The sequence below is a fragment of the Xyrauchen texanus genome, chromosome 4 (genome assembly GCF_025860055.1).
Source record: "Xyrauchen texanus isolate HMW12.3.18 chromosome 4, RBS_HiC_50CHRs, whole genome shotgun sequence".
Taxonomy (NCBI): Eukaryota; Metazoa; Chordata; class Actinopteri; order Cypriniformes; family Catostomidae; genus Xyrauchen; species Xyrauchen texanus.
Genome location: NC_068279.1, coordinates 40660117 through 40681033, shown reverse-complemented (window position 1 = coordinate 40681033; position 20917 = coordinate 40660117). Strand labels below are relative to the sequence as shown.

The window sequence follows — 20917 nt, the reverse complement described above, 5'->3', positions numbered from 1 at the left end:
TGTGTGTCTGTGTTTGTGTGTGTGTGTGTGTGTGTGTGTGTGTGTGTGTGTGTGTGTGTGTGTGTGTGTGTGTGTATGTGTGTGTGTGTGTGAGCGTGTATTTATCACTTTGTGGGGACCAAATGTCCCCATAAGGATAGTAAAACCCGAAATTTTTGACCTTGTGGGGACATTTTGTCGGTCCCCATGAGGAAAACAGCTTATAAATCATACTAAATTATGTTTTTTGAAAATGTAAAAATGCAGAAAGTTTTCTGTGAGGGTTAGGTTTAGGGATAGGGTTAGGTTTAGGGGATAGAATATATAGTTTGTACAGTATAAAAACCATTATGTCTATGGAAAGTCCCCATAAAACATGGAAACACAACTGTGTGTGTGTGTGTGTGTGTGTGTGTGTGTGTGTGTGTGTGTGTGTGTGTGTGTGTATAAGCCTTTAGATTCAGCCAGATGTTGCAGTATCTTTTCGCACAGGTTGGGGGAGAGCAGTTGAACACACACGGCATGGGCATTTGGTAATAAGGTTTATGAGAGAGGCAGACAGACAGGGGTCTTACTCTCCAGGTCCAGGATCGTCTGGTTGGTGTGCAGTCTAACCGCCTGCTGCTGCTCCACCTGGTCCTCCAGCTCAAAAATGGTCTCTTTCAGATCCTTGATCTGGTTCTCATGGTCTTGGCTCTTCTCCTCTAGATCGAGCATGTTGGTTTTATGATCTTGTTCCTGTTTCTCCACCCTCTCCAGCAACTGTTGTCTGTCTGCCTCCACCTGCATGCATAAAAAAATAAGATTATGCAATGGTAACTATTTTTAAAGAATAGCAATAAAGCTTTAAAAAAAGCTTATCTTTTATACATTATTAGTTTTTTTTAAAAATCTGATCAGGAGATAAGTGTAAGTGTTAACCCACAATGTTTTAACGGTGCAAAAAGATCAAGAATGACTACAACCCAGGGCATTGTGATTATGTTTAGCTTAGGTGACGAATCAAATAACTAAATAAATCAAATAACTAAACTAAATAAATAGCTGGAGTTAAATGGCACAACCTAATTACAAAAACAAATTACTATTAAACACTACAAACTAATTTGAGGGACTAAAACTAACCCCAAGATCAACAGAGCTGAGTTTTTCACAACTGAACTTTCCAGACCCTCTCAATTAACATATCCTATTGTATTTGAACAGATCTTCCCTTCAGAACAATTCCTATTTATTTACAAGCCAATGATTTTGTAGGAATGTGTTTGAAGCATTGAGGGAGGCAGCATAAAAACTGCAAAAAAAACAAAAAACAAAGTTATGGTGGATGTTTTACATCATACAGTTTTTAAGCTATGAAGTTTATACCTACTGATTTGGGATGGGACAGGATGACGTACTTCAGATAACGCTGATGAATGTTGCGTATGGACTAATGCATGTATTTACCCATGTAAAAGAATAAGAAATGAGTGTTTTCTTTTGATTAGGAAACACAAGCAGGTCATTTTGTTATTTGAGCAGAGTGAACAGGGAAATGTGTTGAACCCAGTGTTTTGGAAAATATTTCCAGAGGGACCAATAAAATTACATAATGTGAAGGGATTGACCATATTTTTATACATAAGAGTATAATATAGGATTACAGGTATGCTAATGTCAAGAGTTCTGTTGTATTTTGCCAGATATTCCAATCAATTTCTTCTAATAATTCCAGATACAGTCTTTGATCAGGTTTAATATTTCCTGCATAATTAATCAGCACAGCTATACATTTTCTGATGGGTCAGTTAAGTGTGATAGCTGAGTGTAAATCCAGTAGACAACCATCTATGCAATTTGTACAGAAATTGCTTATCCCATGCAAACTGACAGTCCTCCACAGTGTCCGTAAAGTTAGCATGTTAATCACTGTAACACCTCTAAAATTATAGTTTATGCTGATTAATCTATGTTGATAGTTGCTTTTGGAACTTTCGGTATTCAGCTAAAATCAACGTTGATAATTTTTTTTCCTCGTGAGTGGAGCTGGAGGTTTCAAGAGTATGAGCGCAGCCTCTGAACATGAAATATAAACACTCAATCACTGACACCTTGTGGGGATTTGCTGTTTCTATATTTGTCCAAATTGACAATATTTATACATATTTATCTATATTTTTATCCTCAGTTATTAACTTGTTGCGAGGGAAAGCAAACTATTGCAGGGGAATGAAAAACTATATCAGAAATTGTCCACTATGTATAAAAGTAGAGCCCCTTTTTTTGTTTGTTTTATATTATTGGGATTTCGGTTGTACATTAAATTGCATATGGTTTTTCATAAACTTTGGACCTTGTTGCTTTTAAGTCTCGGCAACCATGCCACAGGAAAGACTTGAAGAAAACATGCTAATACATTCAATTGATCTATTTAAAAACTATCAGCCAATTAATAAGTAATTAGCTTTCTTTAAAACCTTAGTTATCAGTATTGGCAAAATCAAGTAATGTTCTAAAATTACTTTTTAAAATGAGACAATAGGAAACAATATTGCTGTAGTATTGCATATTAATTAAGTGAGATCCACTAAATCAATCCTGCTGTAGTGGTATACTTGATTCACAACATAGCTGGACAACCCTGTATGGAACTGAATAGATGCTGAGAGGCTCACAACTTGTCTTCAGGGCCTTGTCCACTGAGCAGAGCTTTCTAATGAGCTCTTGGAAGAGTGTGCAATTTTAGAGCACTGCCTGATGGCATCAAAATTCCTGGATGACATCTGGACTGAGGATGTATTTTGAAGCCAAAAGGCTTGGCTCACTCATGGTGGTTAAGTCAGAGCGAGAGAAATTAAAGTAAACATTGCTTTTGAGGTTAGCTGGGTTCGTGTGTTGTGACAGCCATGAAGTGTCAGTGATGTCAATGTCCTTGAGGGTTTATAAGTGTCCTTTCTGTGAATAATTGTATTTTTAAGGATGAGGTAAGCCTCTAATCTACACATCTAAAACATTTACAAGTGCTAGGCATAAACTAGGCAGCTGAATAAGTTTTGTTTTAGATTAATTATGTAGGGTCCTCCCTAATTTTCTGGTACTCCATTCAGAACATAAAAACCCAAGTATGATTTGTGGTTGGTTGTAATGTAGCTTCTGTACAAATGGTGACTTTTTAATAGCTTTCTACATTCTTTCTTTGACACTAAGAGAGCGATAGAGTGCTGACAGACCTCAGGAATGTGATCGGCTAAGCACAAAAACAGGAAAATGTATTCGCGCAAAGTAGGATACAGCGTACAGCCAATCTCATCAGTAAATAACATTAGTTGACATGATTTAACAATTAAAACTGCTTCCACAGCAATTATTAATCTTGGGTAATGTTAATTTCAATATATTATAGAATTTTTAATCAAATGTTGTATATATTAACATTAGTTAATGCACTAGGATCTAAAATGAACACTGAAAATTTATTTTTATTAACCAACATTAACAAAGATGAATACAGTTGAAGTCAGAAGTTTACATACACTTAGGATGAAGTCATTATTGAACTTTTTTAACCACTCCACAGATTTCATATTAGCAAACTATAGTTCCCCGTCTGTAGCTCACTTCGACGTTGTGTCGAAGAAGTGACACTAGGGGTCTCTCTTGAGTGCCGAATATACCTCTGATCTATGAAAAAAGGCCAATGAGCAGTTGGCAGACAGAATTTGCATGTCCCGCCCACGGATATACGGGTATAAAAGGTGGGGAAATACGTCTGTTTCATTCCAGAATTTTCTTCGGAGCCGATGGGTGTGTATGCAGTGAGCTGTGAGTCACACAACTGTTCCTCTTACCTCTGAGCGATCTGCTGTTGGACCTACGGCGCACTTCAGTGGCTATCTCCTTCTCTGCACGGCAGTGCAGTTTGCCCCTGGGCGTTTCGACAGCGCAAACTAAAAGAATGTTGTTAAATGAGTGATTTTCTCTAAAAGAGTATTTTCTTCTAAAAGAGCAATACACAGCGGCGTTGAACGTCCTTTTCAGGACGCGGCTTTATAAAGATGCCTTTCCACCCCTGTGTAGTTCCTGGATGCTGTAGAGTGTTCTCCACTTCTTCACTGCCCCACAAATCCCATTCTCACGGCACTCTACTGCCACACCTCAACAGTCCCGGCATGCTGAATGCGGACCCCCCGCCATCAGCCCCATGACTATTCCCCGGCCGGCCTGACTGACGAGTATAGAGGACGCCTCCACCAGACCTCCTCCTCTGTCACTAACCCGCCCCCTGAAGGGTGTGCGGAGCAAGGTAAGTGCTTCGAGTCTTTTCCCCCAGTGAGCCTTCTTGCACAGGTGCTGTGCAAGGTCAGGGAGGACAATGAACAAGTCACTCTAGTGGCTCCCTATTGGCCCACCCGGGCTTGGTTCTCGGACTTCGTACTCCTCGCGACAGCACCTCCCTGGTAAATAGTTTGAAGCGAAAAGTGCAAATCAATCCTAGAACAACAGCAAAGGGCCTTGTGAAGATGCTGGAGGAAACAGTTAGACAGGTAAGTATATCCACAGTAAAATGAGTCCTATATTGACATAACGTGAAAGGCTGGTCAGCAAGGAAGAAGCCACTGCACCAAAACTGCCATAAAAAAGCCAGACTACAGTTAGCAAGTGCACATGGGGACAAAGTTCTTACTTTTTGGAGAAATGTCCTCTGCTCTGATGAAACAAATATTGAACTGTTTGTCCATAATGACCATCGTTATTTTTGAAGGAAAATGGGCGAGGCTTGCAAGTTGAAGAACACCATCCTAGCCGTGAAGCATGGGGGTGGCAGTATCATGTTGTGGGGGTGCTTTGCTGCAGGAGGGACTGGTGCACTTCACAAAATAGATGGCATTATGACGAAGGAAATTGATGTGGATATATTGAAGCAACATCTCAAGACATCAGCCAGGAAGTTAAAGCTTGGTCGCAAATGGGTCTTCCAAATGGACAATGACCCCAAGCGTACCTCCAAATTTGTGGCAAAATGGCTTAAGGACAACAAAGTCAAGGTATTTGAGTGGCCATCACAAAGCCCTCACCTCAATCCGATAGAAAATTTGGAGGCAGACCTGAAAAATTTTGTGCAAGCAAGGAGGCCTACAAACCTGACTCAGATACACCAGTTCTCTCTGGAGGAATGGTCCAAAATTCTAGCTACTTATTGTAAGCTTGTGGAAGGCTACCCAAAACGTTGACCAAAGTAAAATAATTTGGCAATGCTAACAAATACTAACAAAATGTATGTAAACTTCTGAACCACTGGGAATGTGATGAAGGAAATAAAAGCTGAAATAAATCATTCTCTCATCCATTACTCTGACATTTCATATTCTTAAAATAAAGTAGTGAGCCTAACTGACCTAAGACAGGGAATGTTTTCTACGATTAAATTTAGTTTAAATGTATTTGGCTAAAGTGTATGTAGTTGGATAAAATGTCCGCTAAACAACTAAATGTAAGCATCTCTTAAAACATAGTTACTGTCTCTTTAAGAACAGAGTATCTTCAGTGTTGCCAACTTAGCAACTTTGTCATTAGATTTAGTGACTTTTCAAACCCCTTAAGCAACTTTTTTCTAAAAAGCACCTAACGACAAATCTATAAACTTTTTGGACAAATCTTAGCTACTTTCCGTAGAAGAGTCACCAATAATACTGCGTGAGCATGAGGTGTTGCTTTCCCACTGCAGGCATAACTCTCTCTGCAACTACATTGATCAGTGAGTGGCAGACAGAGGAGCTGCACATTCAGTTCACCGCACAGCAGCTGACACAAATGTGAATGAGCAGCACATGTGCAACCAGAGTTGCCAAGGACCAATCAATAATCTGCATGGTTTGCTCCTCCTTTGTTTTAATTTAAACTATTTAATTTTACCATTATTTTTCTTGCTTAGTGCTCACATTACACAGACACTGTTACTGTGCGCAGTGTCAGAGGACAAATAAGGCATTCTGTCGCTTCTAACTTTCTCTCGGTGTGATTATTTTACATGTAAATATAGACAAAATCACAGCAAAGCCGTTGTCTTTAACTTATGTTATAAAATCAGTATTTTAGCAGTGCAGAGCAGCAGCATGGAAATTGCTTGTAAGTGATTAATGGTTAATATGTAGTCTTAATGGGTGGCGTTTCCGTCACTATTTCATACTCGTTCCATTGTCTGACAACAGAAACAGAATAAATATTTACATGAGAACAGCTTTATTGGGAATTTGGCTGTATTAAAATACATTATGCTAGTACAGAAAGTAGGAGAGAAGCAAACAGATGTAAATGGCTGACACCATGCAGAATGCAAATACGACATGATGACATCATGAATATGATAATTAACGCATGACGTCATCTAGCGACTTTTAGTTACTTTTTTAGCAGGCTTTAGCCACTTTTCATTGAAAGTAGTAGGCAACACTATTGAACACATGGTAGTTTTGAAGGGTTTTGGAGAGATGAAGATACAATTGCAAGATGAAATACTATCAAATAGGATATTTCTTTGTTTTGTGATAAAGAAGATATTAAAGATATTTCTTATCATAGACCAAGGCTACACATTGTCCTGGACTTCACTCAGTATTACCATTTATTTGGACTGCCAAATGTAAAATGTTTATGCATAGTTAATGCATTTAGCCTACTTACTTTTATTTGACATTAAAACATTTCCTGTTGTGATATCAAAAACTGTACTTTTGCTTCTTTTCTTGGCGATGGAAAGCTACGAAGAACATTTCTGCAAATTAAAAAATTTAGAGGCCTATTTATTTTGTTGACTCCAAAATATGATTATGATTAAGAAACTGCCGAAATATGGGATTGTATCTTCCAGCTCTCTGTTTTTAGGCAGATAGTTCAAGTAAACGAGATATCCTCTCATGTCCCATTGACAAACGAATTACAGTATGATGCACACAGATGTTATACACACCCCAAAAAGAGTTTTCATCAGAATAAGATGAAATATTAAGAATTAGTTTACAGCATTACCATTTTTGTCTAGATGGCAGGACAGAAAAGGGATTTTTGAGAGCCCTGGTCTATTCACTTATAGTGCTTGTCGTAATGTTGTGCGGTGTTTGGAGTGAATGGAACCGTTGTTTATATTGAAATGCTCCCTCACCTGACTTTATTAAGCCCGTTCACGGGTGCGCTTCAGTGGATGCATTAACATGGATGAAATGCTATACAAAGTATATTGCGCGTCAAGCCATATTTCATTTCGGATGACTGTACGCACTGTTCCGCAAGTCCACCTAATTTCCTGTCATTTCTTGGCACTGATACTGTTCTCACTCCATTTTAAACCAACTAGGTTCTGTCTGGTGTTATTGAAGGCACACCTCTGACTTTGGAGCTGGCCAATCATAGTGAAGATTTTGGGGGGCACCTGGGATGGCCAATGGAGCAAACTTTCAGACAGCACTTATTTAAAGGTCATTGAAGTACGCATACACATTTAAAAAAATTAAGTCACTATTCTCAAATTTTCAAATAAGCCATATTTTTTCTTCTTCTATTTTTTCCCCTCTTGTCATCTATGGCAAGGCGGGTCAAAGGTCACCATGGGCCAACTTTGGCCTGCAGGCCCTAGATTGTGACTGATGCACTTCTTCTTAAGAAGCATAACTAGAGGCTTTTAATCAAAAGATAAGATTTGGCAATGTCTTTGATTGAGGAATATGATCTTTAAATAAGTAGAAAATAAGATGTGGCTAATGTGCAACATATTGCTCATTTGGCTGATTAGAAATGGCCGAAGAGGACATTTGTTGAATTGCATTGAGATAACAAAGCCAAGGCAGATCCCATAAAACACTACATGGGTGTGAACACATGTATCTCTCTGTATTCACATATCCTCATCTAATGATGATTCTAATCAGATTACATAAAAAATTACATTTACATGGGTGAAATCAAATTACAGTTACTTTTATGGGTCACATGATTACAAATTTACTGTAGCACATATATCAGTCTTGACTTTAGGTGCCAAAAGGGAGGTGAAATCAAACAAATTGCCATTTGATTTCATTTTTTACTAATGAGCTCAAATTGGTACTTAATACACTTAAAATTAGTTCATAAAAACATGCAACAAGTAATAAAACATGTATCTGATTAGATGACCCGCTGGTGCTGTACCTTGGCCAGTGCGCCCTGAGCACACTCAGTTTGACTGCGTGACTGCTGTAGCTCTTGTCGAATCTCTGTGCAGATGAGCTCCAACTTGTCTCTGTCTTCATGTGCCACTTTGAGCAGACTTTGCAACTCTGTGTTGTCACTGGCACTGTGCACAGCCTTTAGCTCAGCTACCTTTTGCCTCTCTGCCTCCACCTGTGCCTTCAAATTAAAATTCTCCACTCTCAGAGCCTCTGTGGCCAGTCGTTGTTCTTCAGCTTTCCTCACCGCCTCGTCTGCAAGATCCTTCTCCCTCTCCAGACACTCTTGAAAAAGTTCCACCTCTTCCTTTAAGCTCTTCACAGCTACTTGTGCCTCCTGATGCTCATTTTCCAAAGCTCTAAGACTCCCAGTCAACTGCTGCTGGATGTTTACCAGTTTCTCTCTTTCAAAGCGGGAGCTCTCCACCTGCTCAGCCAGTCGCTGCTCAAGCTCTGCTACCCTACAGGCCTCAGCTTCTTGACTCTGGGATTGATCTCTGAACCTCTGGAGTATAGATTCATTCTTTTGGGCCAAGAGTTCCACGCGTTCACGTTGCTGCTGCAGGGAGGTCTGTAGGAGGCCCTTCTCCTGTGCTAGGCGCTCATTTTCAGCTGTTAGTTCTTGGACAACCTGCTGTTGGTCAGCCAGCTCCTGTAGAGTGGCTTGAAGTTCTTCAGCCGTACTGTGGTGACTCTCTTCCATCTTCTGGATGCAGTCCGTCAGGGACTCCACTGAGATCTCATTCACCACGCAACTGGAGATAACACCCTTAATGCCACTACTGAATGAGTCTGAGTGTGATGGGATCTTCTCAAACTCTGAGGAGTTTGAGGAAGGTAAAGGAGAGCCTTTGGTGCTGTCACTACCAGATGGCACAGAATTGTTAAGGTGGCTTCCATTGACTGCACAGATGGCAGCTGTATCGGAAGTGTTTTTGTTGGGCAAAACCCCATTAACTGAATGCTTGAGTGGTGTTGTGATGCTTTTGTTATTGCCACTAGATAAGGATGAGCTCTCCAATGCAATAAGCTTCTGCTTAAGAGCCTGGTTCTCTTCCTGCAAGGAGGCCAGTTCACGCTGGAAACGCACATTTGTTTCTCTCAGTTCCCCTATGAATGTCTGGATATCTCCAGGCTGTGCTGGTGTCCTCTCAACCTCAGAGTTCCCATCCGGTGTCCCGGCCTCTGATAATGAACCTATCTCTTTATGCCGCTGAAGCTCTGTCTGTAACTTACTGATCTCAAACTCTTTGGCTTTAGCCTCAGCCAGGAGCTCCTTCACCTGACTCTCCAGGAGGGTCTTGTCCAAAGCCACAGACTCTGCTTTGGTCTTGACAGACCCACGGGAGTGCTTGGCCAGAGCAGACAGGCTGGATGTGCTGGCACTGGCGACCATCTTCTTGGTGGTAGAGCTTTTCTGTTGGTCACGTAACGAGAGACGTTCTCTGGAGATGGTTTGCGGGATCTCACGAGGAGTTGGTATCCCAGATTTTTTGGTTGACTGGACACCTGGATCGAGAAAAGACAGTTAAAGGTTTTGTAAATCTTTGATTTCTTAGTTTCCGTACATACTGTAAAAATGTTTTTATTGAAAAATGACCAAATAAAACCATTCGTCTTTGCAGCCCAATGAACAATCTGATAAAAATGTATGATGATTTCTTTCGACTAAGTGATAAGAATGAAATGGCAATTATGAAACCTCTAAACAACTACATTGTTTTAGTTAACCAATTCCTGACGACATCACTTTTCTCAGGGTCATTTAGATCAGAGATATTTGACAATGTCTCCATTTGTTTCATTCCATTGTTTAAAGCCTGGTGTAACTGTGTGAAAGGTCCTTCATTCATTCTTAGAATGATGACTGGACAGAATGTGTTTTGCCTTGTTACATTCAAATGGCTACCAAGCACTGCCTCACTGCACTGTAGCCATAGCAGCACAGCAGAAACAAGATCACTGGCATCTGAGTGGCATAAGGGCGAGTGTGGGTGATATATACCCGCTCGCTCAATGCTGATTGCAAAGGGAGGTTAATTATTGTGTAAGTGGAGAGACTGGTTAAAAGATTTTGTGGGTTTTGGAATAATAAGCAAATACCAACTTGAAAATATTCTGGACTGGAACTTATTAAAGCTGATTCTTGACACAGCCTCATAAAAACACAGGTTTATGATGCTGAAAACCAGAATGAAAATGTCTGATGAAAATGTAGACCTCCTGTACACAGACTGACAATATAATTGAAAATAGCACAGACAGAACACATCCTATGAGAACAGGATAGATTGACAAACTCAATTGCAAAATGGACTGCTGTTGACTGTAGGCTTAAGTTCAATTACATGTGTGCAGACCTATGATGTTATCTATAGTGATACAGGCTGTTAATATAGTGGCCCATCAGAGCTGTGGCAGAGTGAAGTGTCACATGGGAAATGTAATGGTTTGGTATGGGTTGCCTTTCAGCAAGGATTGATTTTAAATAAGGCATGGTTCTTTTTCTCTCTACTGTCACTCTGATCTGCTTTTATGAGTGATAGTACAGTGTTTTGAGTCAGATTAATCTATTTGAGGTTTCTCTCTATCAGAGAGCTGAGACTGAAATTAAACTTCACTGAGAGAGATTGTGGTAGGACTGGAGACTATAAATCTATCGCTTCCTCTCTCACTACACAACCCCACGAACACACATCCATCAAAGACAGAACCAGGACACACAGTCTTGCATTATACTTTTTCACATACATATTCGTCTTCAGCAAAATCATAACATCTCAAAATGGATTTTTAATTTCAGACTAAAATACTGGGTTTTACAGCAGAAATGTTGTTATTTTACTTTTCTCCCAATATGGAATGCCCAATTCAAATTACTTATTAGGTCCTCGTGGTGGCGTGGTAACTCACCTCAATTCAGGTGGTGGAGAACAAGTCTCAGTTGCCTCCACTTCTGAGACCGTCAATCTTATCACGTAGCTCATTGTGCATGACACTGTGGAGACTCAGAGCATGGGAGGCTCATGCACCTCTCCACGATCCATGCACAACTTACCATGCACCCCATTGAGATCGAGAACCACTAGTCACAACCACGAGGAGGTTACCCCATGTCCTATGGGAACCAACCAAATTGGCCCAGTTGTTAGGGAGGGTAGAGTCTACCCTCCCTAGCAACTGGGCCAATTTGGTTGCTTAGGAGACCTGGCTGGAGTCACTCAGCACACCCTGGATTTGAACTCGTGGCTCCAGGGGTGGTAGTCAGCATCAATACTCACTGAGCTATTCTCTGACTGAAATTCTATGACTGCCTGCGGTGTCTTTCCTTCAAGCAGAGACTCAGGCAGTCTCAGTGACAATGCGCGTTCGCGTTAACAGCGTGTCTGTGTGAGTGAGAGCCAAGTTTATGTTGCTCAGTGAGGATTATTTCAACATAACTGAACTTTGTTACATTGCTTTGGTGCTGGATTTAGTGGTGCTGTAAGTAACGATGGCATTTCAAATATCCTGTTTGTTTCATGAGGCGATAAACTAAATGTGACAAAAACATGTATGTATGTTACATGGGAGCTATCGTTATCACTTATTACTTCATGAAACATAAACAGAATGTGGGAAATACCACATCATTACTTACATCACGGCACTGTTATTAAAACCAAGTCCCAGCCCAACCTAAAATGGCACATTTAATAAGTTATACAGTGGAACTATCACAGATGATTGCTATAGCAAGTGTCTGTGAATGACACGTGCATAAGCACAAGCACGCACATTTATAACACACAAACCACCACTGCACTCGCAGTCCGGCTGCCCGCACTAATAATACATCATGTTGTAACACAGTTAATGATGGGCAAGGAGGAGGCGAGAACCGGCTTGTCAACATAAATTATAATTTAATTAAACTCAAACCAAAAGCATAAACATAAACACACACACATGACAGACATGCCCGTAATTCTCTCTCTCTTGAACCAATGTCACCGGCCACCTTTATCTCTCACCTCATCAGGCCGATTGGGGACCGTGCGCGCGATATTCCGACCCTGCCCCTCTGCTCCACACATGTATACAGAGATTAGGGTGTGTTCCCCGTTGTGTCGATGTAGTGACACTAGGGGTCACTCTTGGGAGCCCGAGACACCTTTGATCTTTGATAAAAGGTCAATGGGAATTGGCGCATACCGCTCATTAAATGTTCTCTTCAGAGCCAAGCGGTCACTATTTAATTGAGAAATAAGCGAGCTGAATTCCCATGGCATCCATTCACCTCTGCTGGATCCTTACGGCGCACTACAGTGGCTTTTTTTTGTTTTTGTTTTTTGGGTGCACTGCAGAGATCGCCCCTAGGTGCTTAAGCAGATCACTTAGAGAGTATTCTAAAAGAGCACTTTCCCTCCTAAAAGAGTATATTATAAAAGAGTGGCACACATCTGCACATCTTTTTCAAGATACGCCTTTTTAAAGATGTCTCTCTGATTGGGTGTTATTCCTGGATGCGCTCGATACCTCTCACCTTTGGACGGCCACGATCGCTGTCTTTCGTTCCTGGGTGCTGCCCACACCGAGACATCTTTTGTGGATGCGTCATGCCCTCATTGCGAGGACATGACATTGGCAACATTGCGGTTGTGGCTTGCTTTCGTAAGAAAGCAAGCCACCCCAGCGGCTCCCTGTCTCAGTCCTTCTACCTACGGGTTTGAGGCCAGCACAGCGAGCACTGCGGGCGATTTGGGGACCACAATGAATGAATCCCCATGGACCTCCCATTCCCAGGCATGCTCGTTTGCTCTGGTTAGGTATTCGGATGAGTGCGCCGGGCCATCCCAGGGCAAGTTCGACCTCTCATTCGGTGCCCGTGAAGGCGATGGGCTCTCGAGCGCAGCATCGGAGAGCGGGTTTGTCCTGTCTGATGTGGAAACCTCCGCTGGGCTTTCCCCATCGGGCGTGGTTGCCCAGTCTCAGGAGGACGCTGAAATGACGGACAAGCGTTCACAGGCTGCCACGAGCGTCAGGCTAGAGTGGAACTCTCCGTCCCCTGTACCCTCGTGGCTTGATGATTGGTATCTGGGATCATGGAGCCGCTCACAGCCACACCACGCCCCAGTGCCTTTCTTCCCGGGAGTGCACGAGGAGCTGACGAGTTTGTGGGAGGCACCAAGGGTGTCTCCATGCGGCGGCTGCACTGGCTACCTCGGCCCACCCCCTTGGCACCGCCCCCGCGTCAAGCCCCCAGCAGGAAGCAGATGCCATCCGCCAAGAAGGCTTCGAAACGCCCTGAGACGGGCAACCCAAGGACCAAGAGACCCGCTATTCCGGAGCTGGTGAACAGATCACTCCATCCCCCAGTGGAGGGCCGGTAGGAGAATCTTTTGTTCCTTTTTCGTTTAATTTCGCCACACACTCAAGTAGCTGTGGTACCCAAGGAACAGTTTCCTTATTCCCTGGGTCACATAACCGGTGTTTACGGCCGTCACCCCGACCACCGTCTCCTATCTCTCTTTGGCAGGTTCAGCACCCCGGCGGCAGCTCCCCCGCCCACCAAGCTGTGGCACAAACATACACAAACCCAGATGGTTTCGACAGACTGAGGGAACGAAACACCTCCTCCCCCCTCCTGGACCAATCCACCGAAGAGTCAGGTAAGTGCTTTGATATCTCTCGACTCCGCACCGTCACAGGGGTCAAACCCGCATGAAGAGCGGGTTCTACAGCCCCTACTTCATTGTACCGAAAAAAGCCGGTGGGTTGAGGCCAATCTTGGATTTACGAGTTCTGAACCGGGCATTACACAGACTCCCGTTCAAGATGTTGATGCTAAGGCACATTCTAGCGAGGGTCCGGCATCAAGATTGGTTCGCGGCGGTAGACCTGAAGGACGCGTACTTCCACATCTCAATTCTACCTTGACACAGACCCTTCTTGCGGTTTGCAATCGAGGGACATGTGTACCAGTACAAAGTCCTCCCTTTCAGCCTGTCCTTGTCCCCTCGCATCTTCACGAAGGTTGCAGAGGCTGCCCTTGCCCTGTTAAGGGAAGTGGGCATCCGCATTCTCAACTACCTCGACAACTGGCTAATCCTAGCTCACTCTCAGAACGTGTTGTGCACACAAGGACCTGGTGCTCACGCACCTCAGCCAGCTAGGGCTTCGGGTCAACTGGGAAAAGAGCAAGCTCGCCCCGGTTCAGAGCATCTCTTTTCTCGGTCTGGAGTTGGTCTCGATGATGGCATGCCTTATGAACAAGCACGCCCAGTCGGTGCTGACCTGTATGAAGGCGTTCAGTCCCGCAGTCCCACTGAAACTATATCAGAGGCTCCTGGGGTATATGGCATCCTCGGCAGTGGCCTCACTGCTCGGGTCGATGCATATGAGAGCACTACAGCACTGGCTCTGGACTCGGGTCCCGAGATGGCATGGTGCCACGGCACACATTGCGTGGCAATCACACCGATTAACTGCCTCAAGTTGCGGGCAATACTGCTCACCCTGCGGTGGTTCTGTCCATTGATCCAAGGCAAGCACTGGTTGGTTCGAACAGACAACATGGTGACGGCGGCATATATCAACCGCCAAGGTGGGTTACGCTCCCCTCGCATGTCACAACTTGCCCACTGTCTCCTCCTCTGGAGTCAGCAGCACCTCAAATCGCTGCGAGCCACTCACATCCAGGGCGACCTCAACACTACGGACACGATGTCATGACAGGTCACCCGCAAGGGAGAGTGGAGACTCCACCCTCAGGTTGTTCAGCTAATTTGGAGTTGATACGGGCAGGCAAAGGTAGACCTGTTTGCCTCCCCGGAATCCTCCCATTGCCCGCTCTGGTATGCCCTGACCGAGGCCCCACTCGGCATAGACGCATTGGCAAACAGCTGGCCGCCTGGACTACGCAAGTATGCATTCCCCTCAGTGAGCCTACTTGCACAGACACTGTGCAAGGTCAGGGTGGATGAGGAGCAGGTCACCCTAGTGGCTCCCTACTGGCCCACCCAGAGTTGGTTCTTGGACCTCATGCTCCTCGTGTCAGCCCCTCCCTGGCAAATTCCCCTGAGGAAGGACATTCTTTCTCAGTGACGGGGCACCATCCGGCAGCCGCAACCAGACCTCTGGAAACTCCATTGTCTCGCCCTTGGACGGAAGACGCTTTCCTTTCTGCAGGAGAGGTGTGATCCCTCCATCAAGAGGGTTGGGGACCTGCAAGCATTCTCTGTCAGCGAAACGTACCTGGAGTTCAGTCCGGGTTACTCTCACGTGATCCCAGCTGTTGTTACAGCTGTTAGAAGTTCATTATTCTCTCTCTGTGAGAGAACTTTACATCTATATTAGTTGAGTGACACATTCAAAGTCATAGTGTGAATATATAACATAATATTTCTAAATAGCAGGATTGTTTTTTAAATACAGCCATGTCATTATTATTCAACCCCTATTGCATGTAGCTGTTTCTTAAATATGTATGACTACACAAGTAATTGTTTTCAAACAAAATGAAGTCATCAATCTGTAATGGTACTTCTTTAAGTTTTCAAATTTAAGTTAAGTGTTGCAAGCAAAAATACATTTCTATGCAAAAAATGCAATTAAAAATAAGCAGTCAAAAAAGCTAATAGTGATTATTTCATTACACAAGAAAGGTCATGGCAAAAAGTAAATTACCAAGGCACTTCAATTTCCAATAGACAAAGTTGGCAGCACCATTCATACATTTTTTAAATATGGTACAACAGCAACCTTCTTGGGGTGTGGAAGAAAGCAAAACTTCACCAAAGGGAAATGTTGACTCCAGTTGACTGAATATTCAAGAAGTAATTAGGAAAGAAGTCCTGTGGAGTCCTGGAAGAAGGTTTTATGGACGTATGACACTAAACTGAAAATTAGTTTTAGACCCATGTGTCAGCAGTACATCTGGAGTAAGCGTGGAGGTGGGTCAGTCCTGTTATAGGGGTGTTTTGTGGCTGCAGGAAACGGCTATCCTGACTATGTGACAGACACCAGGGATTCTTTCAGGTATCGGGCCATTTTGGCATGAAAAATGTGATGCCTTCAGTGTGTAAATTGAAGCTTGGTGATCACTGGATTTCCAGCAAGTCAATAACATCAAGGATACATCCAAGTTGTCCAAACTCTGGTTCAGGGATAGGTTGTGGAATGTCCTTAAATGGCCCTTTCAGTCCATCATTAAAATCCCATTGCAAACCTTTGTTGGGATTTCAAGGGAGCAGTGGCAGCACAGAAACCAAAGAATGTCAATGAGCTGGAAGATTTTGCTCATGAAAAATGTGTAAAAATTCTAATAGAGAAGTGTCCGAAGCCTGAGAACACTTACCTGAAACATTTATTTGCTGTTATTAAGGATAAAGGATGCTACACAAATGATTGACTTTGGGGGTTGAATATTTTTGACATGACATTTGTTGAGAGAATTAGCAATTTTTAATTTGAGAATATGGGTAAACTGAACTCTTTGTTCTCAAAATCACTCAAATGTTTATTTAAAACTTAATTTGACTATTTACTGAGGTTTTAGTTGATGTGTTTTAATTCACATCACCAGAATGTATTGCTGGTCAGGGGGGTTGAATAATTTTGATTGCAACTGAAAATCAGCATACATCTGTAATATAGGCACATTAATGGTTCATGTTACCTACGTCAAACTTTAAATAGCAGTCCAAATTACAAGCTTTTAAATTACACCTATTTTAAAATGATACGTTTTTAATGAATTAGCAAGCAGCTCCAGGTTGAAGAATGACATTTTTTTTTAACATTAGTTATCGGAATAGGCAACAATGAATTATGAGTTATCAGTTATAGGAATCGGCCCAGAAATTCCATATTGGTGCATCCCTAGTATTGATACTTTAGGACCTTCAATCAATATTCAGTAACATTATAAGGGATGCACTGAAATTTCGGCCACCGAAAATGGCATTTTTAGTTTTGGCCGAAAGAGAAAAAAGGCAGAAAATATGAGCCAATATATATGCCTCCCCGCCCCTCAGTACTCAGTATTCACTCTCGATTGATCTAGCCATTATCACGGCACTACCAAGCAAAGGCCAATGTCAGCGGTGTGGAAATACTTCAAAGCAGTACCGCCGCTCCCTATACGCATACTACGCAGTCTGCGTAGGGCACCAACTCCCTAGAAGGGTACCATCTTACCCTAAGAGGGCACCAGAAAGTGTACCGGGTGCCCTTCCTCGCACATTATACGAAAGCAGTTGCGGAACACAGACGATCGCTTCACGCTCATATTACGCAAACGCGACAATCCTCTTGACTACTGGCGCATGAACAAAGATCGCTTTCCATTGCTTGTGCGGATTGCACGCAGGTATTTATCTGCCCCAAGCACCAGCACACACAGAGAGAGAGAGAGAGAGAGAGAGAGAGAGAGAGAGAGAGAAAGAGAGAGACTATTCAGTGCAGCATCTCATGTTCTTGATGAGAAGATGAACCGTTTCTCCTGCCAGAAAGCTGTGCAACTTTTGTTCTTGAAGAGAAACCTGACACTTTTACTTAAATAGAAAGCAGTCCAATTTGCTATGTGTATAGCAATTACATTACAATTTGTTTAGCCCTGCAAAACTTTGTTCTTCACTTGAGGCTACATCTGTCGTTTACATCTGTCGCTGAGGTTGGTTTTAGTTCTATTACTGCTGTTTTGCACTGGTGTTTTGCACAATAATTTTACATTTAAGTATAAATATGTTTACATAAACAGAATAGAGGCCCTCTGCTGTTCTGTGTTCTGCCTGTTGTTATCATTAAAATTACTGTGTAGCATATTTAAACTTTTTGTATTTGCAAGATGCTAGCCTAGAGCTGCTAAGTTCATTACTTGACTGCTGTTTTGCATATCATTAGAGTTTTCTAGAGCATTACATTAATTGGATAATTGTTAAAGAACTGAATAAAGAATAATATATGTAATATTGTTATAATATTTTTCTGTCCAATTTTGGTGTTACTTTCAATAAAAGTGTGATAATTTTATTGATTTGTAGAAATTCATGAAATTAATTCATGAAATTAAAAAAAACTACTTTAAAATAGGTATTATAAAACATCATTAAACATTATTCAATATCAGTATCAATATTTGTATTGTTTTTTTAATGCATTCATGTCCAACAGTACAATAATGAAGAAGCAGGTAGACTAAGTAAACTCTCAGACCATCGTTTCGAGATTGAAACTCAACCAGCAGTCTCATTCTTTCTTTCACATAAAAACTGGGTTTCTCTCACACAGTTTTAGTCACAATCTGATTTTGATTTATTGAGTATCATGATGAATTGAATAATGACATATGTTTTGCAATGTGTGTGACATATATCGTGAGGCAGTTTGTGATGCAAAGCCCTGCCTGACAAAAAGTTTGCTTTATAATGAGCAATGAATGAGATTTGAATCTCCTTCCATTGTATGATGAATGCTATTACCATTTCTTCATATTCTCATTTTATTGCACTGCATGAATCACTCCTGTACTGAATTCAATTATTCCATCACCACTGACTTGTCACACTATGCCATAGAACATGCCAAGAATCAAACTGGCATGCCCCCCTTTCTTTTTACAAAGTACTATTGCTGTCAACATGGCAAGTTATAAAATCTATTAAAAAAAGACACATAATTTCCTAGCCATATAACTACTGACACCGTGTAAGCTACATACTACCCAAACCTATGCTGGGAAGGAAATGTAGAGACCGGACCTCTTGGAACTTTAAATGAGTACCCCTGGCCTACAGGAATTCGCTTCCAGCCTTAACCAAGCTAGGTCATTATGCAGACTATCTGCATGTAGTAATCAATATTGAAGAGTGCTGAAATTTGCAGATTCTTGGATGCTTTTTATTCCAGATAAATCCTGAGATAATCCCATCAAATAAAAAAAAAAAAAAAAAAAAGATTTTAGGATAAAAATCGCAAGGCACTGAAATAATAAGGAATATTTGGGCAGGATATTCATTTTAACTGAATGAATTCGACCAGCTAGAGATAAAGGGAGTAATGACAATCCCTTAAAGTCTTGCTGTACTCCAGTGAGGAGAGGGGTAAAATTATACTTGAAAATATTTTTGAAGTTGGCAGTGTCTTGAACCCCCAAGTACGTGAAATTGTCCCAAAGTATTCTGAATGGTATTGTGTAAAGTGGGTATTTGCGAGCTGCAGCATTTAGAGGGAAGAGTTCACTCTTATTAAAATTCCGCTTGTAGCCCAAGATGAGACTAAAAGAGTTAAGAACAGAAAGCACAGTAGGCCTGGAGACACAGAGAAGTCATCCGCGTAAAATGATACTCTCTGCTCATCGCCGTACCTGGTCACACCAGTGATATGAGGGTTAGATCGGAGTGCAGTAGCGAGGGGCTCAATGGCGACAGCAAAAGAAAAGGGGACATCGGGCAGGCTTGTCTCGTGCCCCTAAAAAGAGGGAAATAGTTCAAGTGGTTGTTATTCGCTTCTGACAGACGCAAGTGGGGAAGTGTACAATAAGTTGACCAAAGCAATGAATCTCCACCAAAGCAGAATTTCTCTAGTGTACGGAAGAGATAGCCCCACTTCACTCTGTCGAAAGCCTTCTCAGCATCCAGCGAGATTACCAATTCGGGGGCCTTTGAGTTTGAAGGGTTGTACATAACATTAAATAAGTGTCTAACATTTGAAAAAGCATGTCTGTTCTTAATAAAGTCTGTCTGGTCAGGGGAAATTATAGATGAAAGGACAGTTTATAGATGCATAGCCAGTAGCTTAGCTAATATTTTGTAGTCCACATTAAGTAATGAAATTGGGCGGTAGGAGCCGCAAGAAAGGGGGTTCTTGTTCTTTCTAGAATTCATTAAATAGAGGCCTGTGATAAGGATTGAGGGAGATGGTGGTGTCCAATGAATAGGTGAACATGTTGATCAGGAGCTTAATCATGAACTTCAAGTAAATCTTGACAGGAAACCCATCTGGAACACTGTATTTCCCCCATCTCTCAATTGTTATGGGGTCTTCTAATTGGAGTTTAAATGTGTATCAATGGTGGGGACAGCAAGAGTGCTGAAAAATTAGTTGAGGATTGAAGGGTCAGCTGACTGTTCGGAAGTATAGAGTGTGACATAGAAGCCCCTAAATTGATTATTAATTAGCTGAGTGTCAGTCGTTACACCCGTGGGAATCCAGATTTTAGGCATTTGATGGGTCAAGGATGTCTGGAAAGGTTGATAGGAGAGTAATATACTTGCCTTATCCACATACTCATAATGAGTATATTGTGATTTGAGTAGCATGTTCTCAACTTGAGCAGTTGACAAAATATCCTTATATACCATCGGGGAAGGTGAAATTGCATTTATATTGTCAAACTGTGATATCTGAATCATCAGCTCGGACAGTCTATTTTCCTCTGTTTCCTATCAAAACTAGTTTATGCCATAAATTATGTACATAATTATAGGACATAGGACACAATTATATCCCCTAATGTAGGCCTTAAAGGTCTTCCAGAGAAGAGATGACGAGACACCAGGTGTCTCATTTGTGGCACTAAAGGAATCAATCTGTGCAGCCAGGAATGAGACAAATTTGTCATCAGACAGCAAGCGTGGACTGAAATGCCAAGGTGCGCAGAACACAGGTTCTCCGTCTACTGCTAAATCTGAGGTCAGAGGTGCGTGAATATGAGTGAACAGAGGGTATGAGTCTGTTATCTAAAAAAAAAAGGTAATCAATGCGGGTGTAAT

General features: G+C 42.0%; 1 protein-coding gene across 3 annotated transcripts in view; it reads right to left on the bottom strand.

The window, feature by feature from the left end:
• Positions 1-20917, bottom strand: part of LOC127643320 (cytospin-B-like) — a 188685-nt gene that overhangs the window by 69764 nt on the left and 98004 nt on the right. For all 3 annotated transcript variants that reach the window (XM_052126016.1, XM_052126017.1, XM_052126018.1), the window contains 2 exons: positions 8146-9671; positions 555-762 (listed from right to left, as the gene is read on the bottom strand). In XM_052126016.1, coding sequence (XP_051981976.1) covers positions 555-762; positions 8146-9671 — 1734 coding nt within the window. The remainder of the gene's footprint in view (positions 1-554; positions 763-8145; positions 9672-20917) is intronic.